The 18,686-nt window shown below is 44.6% G+C and overlaps 1 protein-coding gene across 1 annotated transcript in view; it reads right to left on the bottom strand.

Moving 5' to 3' along the window:
* Window positions 1-409: 409 nt before the first annotated feature.
* LOC140363139 (uncharacterized) overlaps window positions 410-18,686 on the bottom strand; it is a 28,712-nt gene continuing 10,435 nt past the window's right edge. Inside the window, 7 exon segments of the mRNA XM_072449501.1 lie at window positions 410-1,006; window positions 1,095-1,141; window positions 1,263-1,436; window positions 1,514-1,681; window positions 1,750-2,707; window positions 2,710-3,534; window positions 3,612-3,807. Of these exon segments, the coding sequence (XP_072305602.1) occupies window positions 450-1,006; window positions 1,095-1,141; window positions 1,263-1,436; window positions 1,514-1,681; window positions 1,750-2,707; window positions 2,710-3,534; window positions 3,612-3,807 (2,925 nt within the window). The 3' untranslated portion in view covers window positions 410-449.

The raw sequence follows: 18,686 nt of genomic DNA, 5'->3' as shown, positions 1-18,686 counted from the left end.
AACTGCAGGGGGTCCAGCAAGTCCAAGGACTTGAGGTGGGGGAGGACCAGGCACATCATCTTAGAACCAACATTAACTCTAAAACCACTAGATAGAGCTAGAACAATCATGTCTAGCATTTCCATCTGTATTGACTCATTTGCATTTTCCACATTCATATTTATCTGTTTAATTATTTGGTCAATAATTCTTCTCAAACCACATTTGGTAAAGTGTTCATTAATTTCCAGAAAAGGGGTCAATGTCACGTTATGTTCTCACAAACCTTCAGATTAACAAGCAAATTAACTTTTAACATTTAAAAGTTCTATAATCAAATATCTAAATTATTTAATTTAATTCATAATGAGTGAGAGGACATGCGTAACACTACAGTACTAGTACTAGTACAAATACTACACTACAGTAATTAAAATCGCTACATTATGAAACTGCCCTTTAGTTCTTCATCAGGTCCATGTAAGCTTGTGGTCTTCAGCAGGACACAGAGCCACTGATGAGCCAATAGAGTTGAACCTGAAGCCAACTGCAGCGACCAGAGGCTGAGTGAAGGCTGTGCTAAAGCTGTGGAGCAGGGTCAGTCTGTCAGACACTGAGTAGAAGGACAGGACCCCGGCCTTTGTGTCCACATACACCCCCACTGTCCGAGAGTCGGGTTTCTGCAATAGGACTGTCTCCTGATTGTTGTGCCAAACGGAGAAGCCTTTGTCCGAGCAGAGGAGGCACCAGGACTGGTCGTTTCCTCCTAAGACAGCCTCATTGCTACTCCCTTTCCTCTGCAGACCTCTGTAAGTCACAGCCACATGGACGAGTCCGCTCCACTGCACCTGGAAGTAGCAGCGTTCGCACAGCTCCTCTGCACACAGCAGCTGATAGAACCAGTCGAATCTGTCCGGGTGCTCAGGGTACGGCTGATCATCGTTCACACACATCACGGCTGTCTTTCTGTCAGAGAATCTCAGTGTGGGGTGGACAGAGTTCAGGTCCCACGAGAGAGCAGAAGAGTCTGGTGCACATGAGTAAAGAACATACACATATTTGTAGTACATTGTTATATTAGGCAGGAATATACTTCAGTATACTTTGGTACTTACACTTCCTCATGCCTGGTTTTAACCACTGCTGTCCACGAGGGTCCAGTCTAAAGAAAGAAAGGTAATCACTCAGAATTGTTCTCATCAATTGCTTTTCTTCCTCTAAACAAGGGCAGAGAAGAGTGAGAAAAATGGTTGTCACCGGCAAACCCCAGCTTTAGTTTGTACCTGAGTGTGCTCAGCCTGCAGCGGGGTTCCCTGGTCAGCACCTGCAGGAGCCGGGCCCCTGTCTCCCCTGGACAGTTGTAGCTCAAATCAAGTTCTCTCAGAAGAGAAAGGTTTGAGTTCAGCGCCGAGGCCAGATGTGCACAGCCGTCCTCTGAGACCAGGCATCCAGACAGACTGGGGACACAGGAAACCAGAGGATGAATCCAGAGTTGTACAACACCAGACACACTCAAAGGGAGGGTTATTATCACCTGAGTGTCTCCAGTCTGTAGGGGGCGCTCTTCAGTCCAGAACACAGCAGCTTCACTCCTGAGTCCTGAAGGTCGTTGTTACTCAGATCTAGATGTGTGACACTGGAGGAGCTGAGAACTGAGGCCAGAGGACCACAGCTGAGAGGCGACAGGCCACAGCCAATCAGTCTGAGGACAGAGAGGGACATTAGAGACTAGAACCATGACACAAGAGTTTAAATACAGTCTGGACTCACAGGACTTTGGTGGAGGCTTTGACCACCGGCAGCAGACCCAGGAGAGATGTGTGGGAGGCACAGTATTTCCTCAGATCAAACTCATCCAGGTCTGAGTCTGAGGATAATAAGATGAAGGACAGGGCTGACCAATGAGCTGGAGACATGCTTCTTTCACAGAGATGTCCTGCCCTCATCATCTCCTGTATCTGCTGCACCAGACTACGGTCGTTCAGCTCGTTCAGACAGTGGAGCAGATTCAGGCTCCTGTCTGCAGAAAAACCTTCATCCAGCTTCTTCTTGATGTAGTTAATGGTCTTTTGATTGTTAGTTGGGTTACTTCCCGTTTGAGTCATCAGACCTCGCAGGAGCCTCTGGTTCTCCTCCAGGGACAGCCCAAGGAGGAAGCGGAGGAACATGTCCAGGTGTCCGCTTGGACTCTGTAAGGCCTGGTCCACAGCAGAGCAGTGCAGAATATCAGATCTTTTTCTCATACTGAAGACTCTGTCCCTGTTCAAAGCAAGCTGTCTCTCCAGCAGCAGGTTTTGTCCAGAGCTTAAGAAGGTCTGATGGACGTGAAGAGCGGCCAGAAACTCCTGCACACTCAGATGGATGAAGCAGTAGACCTTGTCCTGGTACAGGCCTGGCTCCTCTCTAAAGACCTGTGTGAACACTCCAGAGTACACTGAGGCCGCTGCAGCGTCCAGCCCACACTCGCTCAGGTCACACTCGTAGAAGATCAGGTTTCCTTTCTGCAGCTGCTCAAAGGCCATTTTTCCCAGAGACTGCACCATCTCCCTGGTCTCTGGAGTCCAGTGAAGGTCTGCCCCTGATCCCTGCTGATACTTGATGTTCTGGACTTTGGCCTGCACCACCAGGAAGTGGACGTACATCTGTGTGAGAGTCTGGGGCAGCTCTGGTCTCTCTGTTTGTTCCAGAAGCTTCTGTATAACTGTGGAGAGGATCCAGCAGAAGACCGGCACATGATGTGGAGGCTGCGGATGCTCTTGATGTGGGAGATGATTGTATCGGCCTCATCTTTGAACCTCTTCCTGAAGTACTCTTCCTTCTGCGGGTCGGTGAACCCTCGCACCTCTGTCACCATGGAGACGCACTCAGCAGGGATTTGATTGGCCGCCGCGGGGCGCGTGGTTATCCAGAGGCGAGCAGAGGGAAGCAGGCTCCCCCTGATGAGGTTTACCAACAGCACGTCCAGTGAGACGGACTCTGTGGGGTCGCTCAGGACCCGGGTTCGGCTGAAGTCCAGAGGAAGTCTGCACTCGTCCAGACCGTCAAAGATGAAGAGCACCTGGAGCTGTTGGAAGCTGCAGAGATCTTTGGATGGACTGAAGAAGTGGTGCAGCAGCTCCAATAGGCTGAACTGTGTGTCTCTGAGCACATTGAGCTCTCTGAAAGTGAACGGGAACAGCAGCTGGAGCTCCTGGTGGGCCCTGCCTTCAGCCCAGTCCAGACTGAACTTCTGAGTCAGCACTGTTTTCCCCACGCCCGCCACGCCCTTCGTCAGCACCATTCTGATAGGCTCAGGTGAATGTGGGCGGCCTTTAAAGATGTCTTCACATGTGATGGTGGTCTCTGGAGCGGCCGCGCTCCTGGACGCTCTCTCCATGTGTCTGACCTCATGTTCCTGGTTGACCTCTGAGGCCCCGCCCTCTGTCAAGTAGAGCTCTGTGAAGATCTGGGTCAGGAGGGCGGGGCTTGCTGCTTTAGCCACGCCTTCAGATACACGGCTGAACCTCTTCTGCAGATGAGACTTCAGTTCACGGTGAGCTTTGGAAGCACATTGTCCTGGAGCAGAAGTGAAAAGAATCAGTCAAACTTTAGCATTAAGAAACATGAACAGACCTCATGTTGAAGCTTCTCACTGTTGTGCAGACGCTCAGCCATTTTGTCCTGCTTCATACTCTTCAAGAAGCTCAAGGTGATTTTTAGAAAAGCCTCTTTAATTCCCGCCTCGTCGTCTTCTTTAAGTGCAGAGGATTCTGTTTCCTCTTCCGTTAGAACCTTCTGGAGTCTCCTCAGCTCGTTTTGTACAAAACGTACAATGCTCTCCTCTAATTCCTGTAACATAAGTTGACGAATCAGACTCAGGTCAGCCTTTTGTCTTAGTCTCGTGATGCTCGGCTCGTTGTGTACGCATCATAAGTCTTTTTCGTTGCTTTCATAGTTCTTAGTTTAGTTTAATCTTTATTTGAAGGGACAATACAGAGACATTAAACTTGTAAAACCAGATTGTTGCTAAGTAACTAATGTCCATCTGCAGTCCCTGATTGACAGGAATAAATAATACAATGCGCAGTCCACAGCCACATCTCCTTCAGCAAGTATAAACATAAGCATGAGGAGTTTACGTGAACAAATCTATTTGTTAATTTGTCCTGTAAAAATGGAATGATTCATTAGTTCTGGACTTGTCTGTTTCTTTCTTCTCTGATCCGTTTGAGACTCACTGTTCTTAGTCTCCAGGTTTCTGTCTGAATGAGACGCATTTATTACCGATTTAGAAACACTCACCATGAAAACAGAACGCTCATGTTCCTGATGCCCAGAGCCACTCGGCTGAAGCTCTGGACGTGTCAAACTGCAGAGAAGAAAGGCACAGGTTTAGTTCACTCTGGAATCTGCTCAATCTGTTAAATGGAGCAATGTTGATATTTGTATACTTTTCGTCATAGGCAGAATGTCCTTCTGGAATGGTTGGCATGATGGAATCTTGACTTCTCACTGCCACAGAGGCGGGTCTAACTGCTGAGTCCCTGGAGAAAAGCAGAGTCCTGACAAATGTTTTTTGAAATTACAACGTGCTAAATGTGCTAAGTGCACTTCTCACTGTTGCCAGCAGAGTGCGACAGAACCTCGTCCCTTTTCTACAGAGTCTTCAACATACAGGCACTGAGTCCCGCCCACTTTAACCACGCCCTGTTTCATTCAGTGTCAGTGGACTCATCATCACTCGCTTCCCTCGGCTGAACGGCCACACTCACAAACACAAACTCATCCATTTAATTATGTCACGACAAATCAATTATTTCAATATTCGACCAGGCTCAACGTGTTGAGTTTAAGGATCCAAAATGAATCCTGTTGTTCCTTTATGTTAGCAACAGCTAGCCTAAACTGTACAACGTAGAAAACATTTCATTCAACTACATTAAACCCAAAATAATTCAATACATTTTACAGGTAGAAGTTCAAAACCTGCACATAGCTCAAGTAACACAAATACAATGGATTATTATCTGTATTTGTATGTGCAGTGTGTACTTGTGCCTCTGATACACACACTTTTACTGTCGTCTCTGTTTGTACTGCATTCTTTTTGTCGTTGGCTCTGCAACAGAATTCAGTAAATAAAGTTTAGGGATATTTATTATAGTTTACCACAGCAGCGGCTGGTGAATTATTTTTTAGGTGGAGCTATTTGAAATTTGGAATTTCATAGATGTGATTTGCTGCATTCTGGTACATTTTAGGCAAACTTCTCAACCTATTCGTCATCCCAGGGCGAGATGACGCGTAGTAAAGCGGGAGATAAAGATTCTCTCAGAATTAAGAGAAATTAACAAGTAAATACGAACGTTACTACCGGGAGTCGTGCATTAGGACTTCTAGGAACGCATGCCCGTCCCACTTTACGTTCAATGGTATGTTTCTGTACTTAACAGACCGTGTAGAATTGTAGAATTGAGCCAATACTTGAATTGACCAGTCTGTAAGTCGTCTGAGACGCCACTATCTTTCACGTGGTTCACTCTCATGGTGCGGATGATCTGTTGGGTCATGTTCACTTCTGGCTTGTCTGGTCCGAGTTGTTTTACAATGAGCTTTTCCTCAAAAGTTCTTCTTCAAAGTGAAGCAGATGTGAGGATTTGACTGTATTTGGGGCAAATTCATCCGACGTCGCCATTTCACACACTTTGCTGCTGGAATGAAAACATCTGTAAACAAGCAGCTGCAGTGGTGCATCTTGGTACTTTGGGGCGCTAATCTTCAGCGCCCCAAACCCATCAAATTCATCGACGATGATTGGCGGATGTGTATTCTTTTGCCTCACAGCAGGGCAGCCATTGGCTTAAATACAGCACAATGGGGCTGAACAGGAGCCCCGGCACCAGTCTATTGGCTCCTACACCAAACATGATAAACGTTCACGTTCTAAAAGTGGAATTTGAAAGTGAATGAAAATATAATTCTGGAGAGTTCTAAACCCATAAAGCAAAATCATCAATAGCATCGAATCAACACAGGTTATTTTTTCAAAATGAGAGATTATTTAAAAAATAAAATAAAAACAGGCAGTCAGGTCAGGTGGGGCGGCGCCCCCTATGGGCGAGCCGCCACTGGTTTATCAGCGATCTCATCCCATGAGTTTAATGTACTCGGTTTGTGTTTTCACCCAAAAAGGGGAGGGAACCTTCCAGCAGCACAGGAAGTGACGTGTGGTTGAAGACATGCAGGATATACATGGATCTATAACATGTCTGGATAAGGTATTGTTAGCTTAAACCTGCCGTGAGTCGCCCCAGTGGCCAGTCTGTGGAAATGTGTGATAAAATGTGAATATATGATTATATTTCTGTGATGTATTTTATCTGCATAATAGTGATATTTTATCTGCATCATTAGTCTAAGAGAAGAACGGGTGTGTGACAAACTGCATTTGTAAAGGGGTCGTAAAGATGGGCCAAAGAATGTTGCCCCAGGAGGGGGTGTGACAGCCCAGAGGAGTTTGGGTAATGTTTACCCAAGGCTTGATCTCTAGGAAAAATACCAGCTGTAAAACAAGTGCCTTGATGTGAGGCTGACCAATGAGAAATGTGACCTGCCTATTCCAGAATATCTAATAAAACCAACCAGCATGGGAAAAAACGGGGTGAGACGCAGGAGGGTCAGCCAGGCTGCTTACAACAACCTGGCTGCTACAGCCCAGCGTTTTCTCCCAAGCTTGCCATACAAATGTCTGATATTTCTGTGTCGTTTCATATTCTAAGTTGAATTGTGTTCTCTATGTGTTAAGGAATAGCATCGGTGTATGTCTGATTCCATGACAAAAATGCAGCTAAAATAATCCTTCACATTCGGGCGTTGGAGGGACAGGGACCTACAGCTTTAACAAAGGATGGACTTTGTGGCGATTGTGTGTGTGAGCGCTATCCTCTGATATCCTCCCACCGTCCAAATACATGTGAGTTCATCTGTGTCTCTGTGTTAACCCTGTCCTGAGTCAAGAGTCCAGTCCCACCTGAACTCATCTGTGTCACACTGAGAGCAGCTCCATTCAAACACAGGATCACTGTTTGCACTGATAAAGGCTGAGCAACAGGTGGCGCTGTCCTGAGAACATGTCCTGAGAACATGTCCTGAGAACATGTCCTGAAACATGTCCTGAGAACATGTCCTGAGAACATGTCCTGAGAACATGTCCTGAGAACATGTCCTGAGAACATGTCCTGAGAACATGTCCTGAAACATGTCCTGAGAACATGTCCTGAAACATGTCCTGAGAACATGTCCTGAGAACATGTCCTGAGAACATGTCCTGAAACATGTCCTGAGAACATGTCCTGAGAACATGTCCTGAGAACATGTCCTGAGAACATGTCCTGAGAACATGTCCTGAGAACATGTCCTGAGAACATGTCCAGAGCTCTGGATGAAGCAGGTCTCACCTCTGGTCTTCAGGACGAGCTTCACTGAACAATGGAGGATAGTCTTTGGAGCGGCGGTCACTTTTCAGAGACGGAGAGCTGGGAGCAGGTCCAGGTCTAGGTTTAGACCCGGGGCCAGGTCCAGGTCTGGGTTTAGACCCGGGGCCAGGTCCAGGTCTGGGTTTAGACCCGGGGCCAGGTCCAGGTGGGTCCATGATGTAGGAGCTGGAATCAGAAGAAGAGTCCATTTGAACAGAACGTACAGAGATGTCTCCTGTTTAGAAGCTCTTATAAGGGAGGTGTCGAGAGCTAGAGCACAGCACTGCAGGGCTCAGATGAAGGAGTTTCACTTTTACTGCAGAAGCTGCTAAACAATCCGTTAATTTTTTCAAATTTGTACAGCAATTTGATAATTGCATAGCAAAACACGAAAGTGACTAACAATCAATATTTTCCATCGATGTAACAAGATTATTTATTTAAAATCTATTTGTAAAAAAAAATATTTAAAAAAAACTCTTAACAAATGAACTTTGAAAGACTTTTTTTTTAAAAAATAAAACAGAAAACTTGCAAATAAAATTAGTGGTTGAACAAATTAATTTGCACAAAGTCAGATGGCCTCATTTACAACTTTCTTTCATATCATCATCATCAGACGACTATTTGCAGGAGTCTCATTTACATATTAATTGTCATTATAATCACAAAAAATATGTCTTAAGCTTCTGATGGAAAAATAAGTGTTGCTGTGGCGACCATCATGATGTATTTATGTGTTATTTAAATTGTACCGCTCGATTTGACGTTCCATTCCATTTTTCGTTTTGTTATTTGATGACGCTCCCTAAGTACTCGTCTCGTCTCGGCTCCGGCTGCACATTCGGAGCGTGTGATTGGCTGAGCCCAAAATACTCATCTGATTATTAAAAACAGGTTGTGTCACTGCAGTGTAAATATGAATATTTTATGTGAATAATCTGCAAAGACTTTAGTGTTTAGGAGTTATTGACCTCTGACCTCAGAGTCTGAATCTGACGCAAACTTTACGTGTGGCTCCTCCCACTTTCAGACTCTCGATCTGAGACAGCAGCGTCCTACATGTGTCATGTCCACACAGTGTCCTATATGTGTCATGTCCACACAGCGTCCTACATGTGTCATGTCCACACAGCGTCCTACATGTGTCATGTCCACACAGCGTCCTACATTGTGTCATGTCCACACAGCGTCCTACATGTGTCATGTCCACACAGTGTCCTACATGTGACATGCCCACACAGCGTCCTTCATGTGACATGTCCACACAGCGTCCTACATGTGTCATGTCCACACAGCGTCCTACATGTGACATGTCCACACAGCGTCCTACATGTGTCATGTCCACACAGCGTCCTACATGTGTCATGTCCACACAGCGTCCTACATGTGTCATGTCCACACAGCGTCCTACATTGTGTCATGTCCACACAGCGTCCTACATGTGTCATGACCACACAGCGTCCTACATGTGTCATGTCCACACAGCGTCCTACATGTGTCATGTCCACACAGCGTCCTACATGTGTCATGTCCACACAGCGTCCTACATTGTTTCCTGTCCACACAGCGTCCTACAGGCGTCATAAGGCGCTGGTACAGCTAGCAGCCCGGTGTAAACGCTCTCTTTTTTCTTACACTTATTGTCAATCTGTTTTTGACTTTTTTCGGCTGGATTTGAGCGTTTTTCGTCGTGTTGTTGTGATGTGAGCTAGCTACGAGCTAGCCCACCAGCTCCCCCGCGCCCTCCGGCCGCCGCTAAAGTACGGCGTGTCGTCGGTACACGTTTATATACACGTTTATATGAAAGAGGAACTTCATGAAAGATCGGGACACGCACTGGAATCGCTTTAAATTAACTTGTTTCGACTTTATTCGGCTGGATTGAGTGTTTTCGTCGTGTCGTTGCGATGTGTCTTGGCTCTGAGTCCCCCGGCTCCGGCCCCGCTCCCCGGCCGGCGCCGTACCGCGTTTAGGGTTAGGGTTAACCTAACCCTAACCCTAACCCACACAAAGGAGGAACTCATGAAACTGCGGAGAACAGTCGTCTTACCCGGAGATCGTCACGTTATCCCGGCAGACATCCTAAGGAAAACGCAACGAAGCAGACGGGCTGGACGTAAACTCCGAGAGAAGAGAGGGACAAACAGGAAGTCGGTTCCCGCCGTAGTCATGGGTAACGTGAGGTCCCTTCAAAATAAAATGACGGAAATAGCGAGCCTCATGCGGTCCCAGAGGATTTATAGGGACAGCAGCGTCTTGATTTTCACAGAGACCTGGTTAACAGCAGAAATGCCAGACTCTATTGTAGGTTTGGACAATTTTCATCTGCTGTGGGCGGACAGAACGAGAGAATGCGGGAAGAAAAGAGGTGGAGGTCTGGCGGTGTATGTGAACACGAGCTGGTCCAAACCCGAACACTGCACAGTGAAGGAGTAGCTATGTAACAAGGATATTGAACTATTGGCTATTGGCATGAGGCCATATTATCTGCCCCGGGAGTTCTCACATGTGCCCCGTCTGCCAATGCTGAAAATGCTTGTGAAGCACTGCTCTCCTGCACTTGTAGGCTGCAAACACAGCACCCATAGGGTCTCTTCCTCGTCTCTGGTGACTTTAACCACGCTTCACCCTCTTCTGTTCTACCAACATACACCCAGTATGTTACCTGCCCCACCAGAGAAAATAGAACATTGGACTTGTTTTTTGCCAACACCAAGGAGGCTTATTCCTCTTCCCCCGGCCTCCTTAAGTCCTGCGCAGATGAACTGTGTGGAGTTATGGAGCATGTCTTCAACATGAGCCTGAAGCTGAGGGTGGTACCACAGGTCTGGAAGACCTCCTGTCTGGTACCTGTGCCTAAGACACCGCGCCCCAAAGACCTCAACAGCTTCAGGCCAGTGGCTCTCACGTCCCACCTGATGAAGACACTGGAGCGGCTGGTCCTGGACCACCTCCGCTCCACCGTGAGCTCAGCCATGGACCCGCTGCAGTTTGCATATCGGTCTGGCATCGGAGTGGAGGACGCCGTCATCTCCCTGCTGCACCGCTCTCTCTCTCACCTGGAAAAGCCTGGCAGCTCTGTGAGGATTCTCTTCTTCGATCTTTCCAGTGCCTTCAACACCATCCAGCCGCTGCTCCTGAGGGACAAGCTGGAGACGGCTGGTGTGGAGTATGACCTGGCAGAGTGGATCCTGGACTACCTCACAGACCGACCCCAGTTTGTGAGAGCACGGGACTGTGTGTCTGACACTCGGACCTGCAGTGTGGGGGCCCCAGGGCACTGTCCTCGCGCCCTTTCTCTTCACCCTTTACACTGCAGACTTCAGACATGACACAGACAGCTGTGTCCTGCAGAAGTTCTCTGATGACTCTGCCATCATCGGACTCATCACGGACGACGATGACGCGGAGTACAGAGGACTGGCGCAGGACTTTGTGGACTGGTGTCAGCGGAACCACCTCCTCATCAACGCGGGGAAGACCAAGGAGATGGTGGTGGATTTCCGCAGACGCCACCCCACTGCCCCCTCACCAGTGAACATCCAGGGACGGGACATTGAGAGAGTGGACTCATACAAGTACCTGGGTGTTCATCTGAACCACAAACTGGACTGGACTCATAACACAGACGCACTGTACAGGAAGAGCCAGAGTCGGCTCTACCTCCTGAGGAGACTCAGGTCTTTTGGAGTGACAGGGCCACTCCTGAAGACCTTCTATGACTCTGTGGTGGCATCAGCCCTCCTGTACGGTGTGGCCTGCTGGAGCAGCAGCATCACAGAGAGGGAGAGGAAGAGGCTGGACAGAGTCATCAAGAAGTCCAGCTCCGTTCTGGGCTGCGCTTTGGACTCGGGGCAGGAGGTGGGGGACAGAAGGGTCCTGGCTAGATTCACATCTATGCAGGACCATGAGTGTCGCCCCATGCAGGACACTCTGTCCCCTGCAGGACACTCTGTCCCCTGCAGGACACTCTGTCCACTCTGGAGAGCAGCTTCAGTGAGAGACTGATCCACCCTCGCTGTGTGAAGGAAAGGTTTCACAGGTCTTTCCTTCCTGCTGCTGTCAGACTTTATAACAATTATATTATATTATTTATTTATAGGAGATCTTCTACTGAAAGTGTTTTTCAGACTTCCTATAAGTGATCTGTTCTTCTGTATCTACCTCTGTATCTACCTGCGTTGCACCAATGAAATTTCCCCATGTGGGACAATAAAGGATTATCTTATCTTATCTTATCTTACATGTGTCATGTCCTCACAACGTCCTACATGTGTCATGTCCACACAGCGTCCTACATGTGTCATGTCCACACAGCGTCCTACATCTGTCATGTCCACACAGCGTCCTACATGTGTCATGTCGTTGTTGGCGATGGATTGACAGTGATCAGTACTTTTTAGGCGTTTTGGTTAAACAATTAAACACATTTTTGTGTCGCAAAAGCTGCGAAACAAAAACACTTTTTTCTAATGAACGCATCGCATTTGGGAGTAATTGCGTCGCATTTTGGATAAAGCTTATTCTGAACCCTGCACTGTGAACACTGTACCCGATCCCCCTACCTCCTCCACCTGTGCTCAAATATTTTCTTTCCTAGTACTTTTAGCGCCATGTACGCCTTTTTCACACGCACCTGCTGCAGTATCTGATGTGTGGAGCACCGTCCTGATATAAATATTATTCCTCTTGAAAGTTCTGCTTCATAAGCCTTGATAAACATCTCAGTCAGAGATTATAAAGGTCATGACTTTGTTTCATGTCTTGGTTTTAATAACTCTTTATTTGTAAAAACCTATAAAAGTCCTGTTTCTCATTCAACACATCAAAGCTTTTCGTGTGATTCTCTTTTACAACTGGTGAAAAACCTTTAGACATAAAGTTTTACTAGTTTAAGATTGTAACATCTGTGTTTAGTTTGTATGTTCTGATCAGCTCCTTCCATGTTGTGAGAACAGATTTGACCCAGGGATTCTTCACTTCCTCCGTCAGACTCAAGCGTCTGTCATCTGCAGTAAGAACTGTACAGGAACCTCAGGCACCACATGACTCTCAGTATAAGACCTGTACAGGAACCCCCGGCACCACATGACTCTCAGTATAAGACCTGTACAGGAACCCCCGGCACCACATGACTCTCAGTATAAGACCTGTACAGGAACCTCAGGCACCACATGACTCTCAGTATAAGACCTGTACAGGAACCTCAGGCACCACATGACTCTCAGTATAAGACCTGTACAGGAACCTCAGGCACCACATGACTCTCAGTATAAGACCTGTACAGGAACCTCAGGCACCACATGACTCTCAGTATAAGACCATTGAGCACAACATTCTGGATAACACCAGCAACGCTCTGAATTTACCTGAAATAAAGTAATTTTTCACACAAGGTAAACCCCGCCCCCTTTTACTTTTGATAATTGTAGAGTTTTAGATCAGATTCAAAGTTTCTTTCCATATAAATCTAGAGATAGTTTTATTCCATCATCAAACAGAGTCTGGAACAGAGAGAGAAATCTGAGCAAGTAAGTCAATTCTTTGACTTACACTTTAGTAGGGCATAAGGTTCCATCATAGTACTAAAAAGAGGAGTATAATTTGCCAGAACAGTTTTCAATTTAAATGGGTAAGTTTTTCTAAAGGTCAGAGGGGGGCGCAAATAAGATACTGGACCAATATCATGAAGAAAATGGATCACATTAGGTTTGGAAAGTTCTGGTTTGATCAAACACAATTGAACATCATCTGCAGCAATTTTATGTTCCGTCCCATTAACACTGGGAATTATTTTTGATTGTCTAGTAAATTGGGCCTATGTTTCCAAATACAAAGCAAACAGGAGGAGAGACCAGGCACAGCCCTGTGTGACCCCTCTGTCCAGAGTCAGTGGATCTGTCACATGACCATTGATTTTAATTCTTGATGTTGGACCATCGTAAAGAGCCCCAATATTATTTTAGAATTAAATCCTTTATTTTAAATGTGTTTATCACTTTAAATAAATAAGTCCAGCTACAGAATCAAATCCTTCTCAGCATCCAGACTTATTCTTCCATCTTTGTTCAGTTGTGCTTGTATTTGTCTCATTCTGTGTAAGGATGGTCTTATGTCGTCTTGTGTTTGTCGTTCAGTCATAAATCCTGTCTGATCTAGTCTTTAACAAGATACAGAACTTCTTATTCGCCGACAAAAGTCCAAACTCATGTCAGTCAGAGCTTTTCCTCCTCCTCCTGTGAAAGTCTCAGGTTTAGACTCCAAACGGTGCTGTTCCTCTGCAGAGTCTCAGACAAACAAACACAAACACTTTTGTCTTTAAAGCTTCAGAAACAGAGAAAGTTTGAATTGAGGCTCGTTTTAGTTTGAACGTTTGGGAAGAACAGGTCCTCGTGGTCAGAGGTTCAAACCGTTTATGACACTGAACTGTTATAAAGGTCAAGATCTTTGTTTTTACTCTGAATCTGACCTGGATCTGTGTGAAGAGCTCTGGTCCTCGGCCCTTTGGTCTTCATTCAAGGACCTGAAGTGAGACAGTCTCTGTGGGCGACTTTAGGGACAGAAAAACAGGTTTAAATCAGGACTTCATTAAGACTAAAACAAGAACTGTCTCCAAACGGCACAGGTTCTTTTGGCAGGTCTGGAAGTCAAATCCCTTTTCATTATTCCCAGTGCCACTTCACAATATTGATATAAAGCTGACATTTCCCTCTCGGACACAGACGCCTGGCTCCTGCTGCAGCCGAGGCACAAACCACTCAATATAAGAACAGCAATGTGTCCCATTCTTACCTTTTTATCAAGTTCTCCTGTCGCTCCAACATCTGGAGAAACATGGGCTTTGCCATCCTCCCCCAGATCTCTGCTCAGACCTGCTCAGACCTGCTTTAGTCCTGCTTTAGTCCTGCTTTAGTCCTGCTTTAGTCCAGCTTTAGACCTGCTTTAGTCCTGCTTTAGTCCTGCTTTAGTCCTGCTTTAGTCCTGCTTTAGTCCTGCTTTAGTCCTGCTTTAGTCCAGGTTTAGTCCTGCTTTAGTCCTGCTTTAGTCCTGCTTTAGTCCTGTTTTAGACCTGCTTTAGTCCTGCTTTAGTCCTGCTTTAGTCCTGCTTTAGTCCTGCTTTAGTCCTGCTTTAGTCCTGCTTTAGTCCTGCTTTAGTCCTGCTTTAGTCCTGCTTTAGTCCTGCTTTAGTCCTGCTTTAGTCCTGTTTTAGACCTGCTTTAGTCCTGCTTTAGACCTGTTTTAGTGTCGTGTGAAGTTGCTGCTGGAATCTTGTCCGACCACATTTCTCTTCCAGGAAACAATGATAACTTATTTAAAGTCACACTGTTCATCATCTCAAATAAACTCAAAACAAAACCCTCTTATTATCTCACATGAATATCACACAATTTGTAGTTTTATTTGTATCTTTTGAATAAAAGGAAGCAGCAAAGTGGTGTTGGATTATAGTATTGGAGTAATGAATGTTCTTGACGTGACAGAAGTGTTTTCTAAAGCGTCTCTCAAACTGGTTGAGTCACTTTGTCCTCTGAGTCATGAAGTTCACATGAGATTACATACTTCAGGGTTAAACTTCTATGTCATTGTCTCCTGTAATGAGCAGAACATAAAAGAAGCTGCGGTAAATAGGGATCATCCTTTTACGTTTAAGTTCAATTAAAAAGTTAAAAATGACAGAAATAGTGTCGAGGAAATAATCTGTGTCATAATTAAACAGCTAATAAGCTGCTCATAAGAAAAGACACTTGTTAGTTTCTTTGTGCCACTTTATTTTACTCTATGTGCGGATCAATCATGGGGAATGGAACAGGAAGTGGTCACATATAACCTCCAAAATAAAACATTTACATAATATACAATAAAGTGCATTTACAGAACATTAGCAATCGTTAAACTACACATAAATAATCATGTGTCTGAGAACACAATTCTAACAACAACAAAAAGTTTCTTATCAAAGCCTGATCTGAGCCGGTCAGAGCCGGTCAGAGCCGGTCAGAGCCGGTCAGAGCCGGTCAGAGCCGGTCAGAGCCGGTCAGAGCCGGTCAGAGCCGGTCAGAGCCGGTCAGAGCCGGTCAGAGCCGGTCAGAGCCGGTCAGATCTCTGAAGCTAAGCAGGGCTGGGCAGGTCAGGACTTGAATGGGAGCCACAGTGGAGGAAACTCCTGGTGAACGGGTGAAGCATCTGCTCATGTCCAACCAGGAAGTAACATTATAATGTAACATTATAAAGTAACATTATAAAGTAACATTATGAAGTAACATTATGAAGTAACATTATGAAGTAACATTATGAAGTAACATTATGAAGTAACATTATGAAGTAACATTATGAAGTAACATTATGAAGTAACATTATGAAGTAACATTATGAAGTAACATTATGAAGTAACATTATGAAGTAACATTATGAAGTAACATTATAAAGTAACATTATAAAGTAACATTATGAAGTAACATTATGAAGTAACATTATGAAGTAACATTATGAAGTAACATTATAATGTAACATTATAAAGTAACATTATGAAGTAACATTATGAAGTAACATTATGAAGTAACATTATGTAGTAACATTATGAAGTAACATTATGTAGTAACATTATGAAGTAACATTATGAAGTAACATTATGAAGTAACATTATGAAGTAACATTATGAAGTAACATTATGAAGTAACATTATAAAGTAACATTATGAAGTAACATTATGAAGTAACATTATGAAGTAACATTATGAAGTAACATTATAAATGATATAAACAACAAAATGCTCAAACGAGAGAAAATGTTTTGGTGAAATCTTTTAAAGAATGATGTTGACTATGTTTAAGTGAAACATGTGGTTTCACCTGTAATGTTCATTTGAACTCTTTATAATCCTGGAATAAAATGAACAAAACCAGGGCCTCGGTGCCCCCTGGTGGTCAAATGTAACATTACAAGAGAGAGAATTTCTCCCGATTGACTTCTTTGGTAAACTTTTAATAGGAATGATTTATTGTATTCAGCCACAATCACAAACGCTCTAACGTGGTGTGTTCTACAAACAGGAAGAGCTCAAGATAGTTCTTCCACATTGTACTTAAGGCACTGTTTATTATAAGAGCTGGATTAGAGTCCGGAGAGCAGAGCGGCTCAGTGAAGGCGTCGCTGAGGCTGTGGAGGAGGACCAGCAGGTCTGAGAGCACCAGGTTCAAACACAGTAGACCCCCTCGCAGACCCCCAGGGTTCTAGAGTCCAGAAGCAGCACCAGCTGTCGAGAGTCGGGCCACACCGAGTAGTAGCTGCCAGAGAAGTAGAGGCCCCGGGAAGAAGGGTTTCCCCCAAATTTACTCTCAGGCATTTGTCCTCTGGATTCCTCCGACCAATCAGAGGCTCCGAAAACAGAGGTAACAAAAAAAAGTGGAGCATCCATCAGTTGTTCAAAGGAAACTGTGTAACACCCTAATCAGATTACTTTCCTAGTAACACATTAATAATTGAGTAATTAGATTATAATTACAGCCCTAGTAACTTTTTCAGACAAAAATAAAAGATCTTTCATCTGCGTAAATCTGCTACATAAAGTTTAAAAAGAAAGCAGTTGCATCTTAGTTCTGTCATCTTTGGCTGGTCATGAGACGTTACTGACTTTTACACTTTACAAGGTAAGAACCATCTTTGTTCTTTGTTAGGAATCAGCACCAACATATTTTCATATATGTTCAAATTGTGAAAATGATTATTACATAGTTCATGTGGATCGGTCGAGTGATCACAGAGACATGAACCACAAACCCTGACAGAGTTCCACTAACTTTCTAGAGTTACTGATGGATTTATATGTGGCACTAGTTTTACAGCTTGGGCTTGTTCAGGGCGAATAGTGGGAGTCATTTCATCTCATTTATCTCTGATTGTTTTTATTTTATTATTAAAAAATAGGAGGAAATCATCAGAGCTGAGAGGGCTCTACTGCTGTGACAGTGTGTTACCATGGTTACAGCGTTACTTTAGTTGATTTCTATTAGATGTGAATAGTATCTGGTTTGGGCCTTACACAGAGCCTGCTGATTGGACAGGAGCAGCTTTTCCACGCTTTTAGGGGTTTTTCTGTGTGGGAGTTATGTGAGCGCAGTTCTTCGTTGTACCATGGGGAGGCGCACGTTGGCCTAATGACGTACAGGCTTTTAACGGAGCTGTAACATCAAGAGCAGACTTCAGAGACTTCATGGTCAAGTGGACAGATTGGTCACTTCCCTTGGACTAAAGCTGTTCTCAGCACGATCACATGACATGATCACATGACATGATCACATGACATGAGCACATGACATGAGCACATGACATGTCACTGAATATTTGAACTATTTTTCTGAAATTGTCCTTTTCATAATTACTTCATTCTGTAGATCTTCTCTCAGCACACGTTCAGGGAAAGGAGTTCGGCTTCACGGCCCGTCTCTCCTGGGGGTGACGGGATCCGACACAGGAATGTGAGTAAGAAAATCGGTGGTAAATTTGTTATGTAGTAGAAGAGAAAAGTGCACTGTAAAGCTTGAATGTAAATTTTGAGTCAGCAAACTCTAACATTTCTGGTAAAATCCCGAACCGTGTTGCCTTGTCACCAGATAGGAACAGAAATAGGACGGAAGAGAAAATAAATAAATGTAGAACATCGAAATAATAATTGTAATTGTAATAGTGGTTGCTGTTCAAAATTAGGTGAAGGATTGGCAGGAGATTCAAAATATATTTATGCTAAACATGGAAAAACAGCAATTAATTACTTGAATTGAAAATAATGGTTCAAGAAAAAACAAAAAAAGTAAAGAAAAAAGATGAAGAATTAAAAATGACAGCATTATGTTGAGCCGGGGCTACAAAATGTAAGTAAGAAATTAAGAAGGCAAAAATTAAAGAAAATACAGAATTTTCTGTAACAAAAAAAGAAAAGGACAATGAAACCACTCCCCTCAGGAGACAGCATCCAGATCCTGAACCCCCCGGTTGCAGCAGCAGCAGAGGTGTCGCCAGACCCCACAGCACCACCAAGAAAGAGGGAGGAGAGCTGAGATAAATGAGGGACAGGTTCTTGAAGACCTGAGATACAACATATTGAAACAGTGCCAGTTGTGTATGTGTGAATTTAAGTGTGATGGAGTGAAGCCTTTTGAAGCAGCAGGAAGAATGGAAAACAACCGGTGTTAACACAAACTGGTGGTTTGTTGAAGTAGATCGAGAAACCATCTCATTAAGGCTTTAGGTGGA

This window comes from Eucyclogobius newberryi, unplaced genomic scaffold (genome assembly GCF_026437365.1).
Source record: "Eucyclogobius newberryi isolate DKJ021-1_F unplaced genomic scaffold, fEucNew1.0.hap1 SCAF_1, whole genome shotgun sequence".
NCBI lineage: Eukaryota > Metazoa > Chordata > Actinopteri > Gobiiformes > Gobiidae > Eucyclogobius > Eucyclogobius newberryi.
Note: the sequence above shows the minus strand (reverse complement) of the source record. Positions and strands in the feature narration are given on the sequence as shown.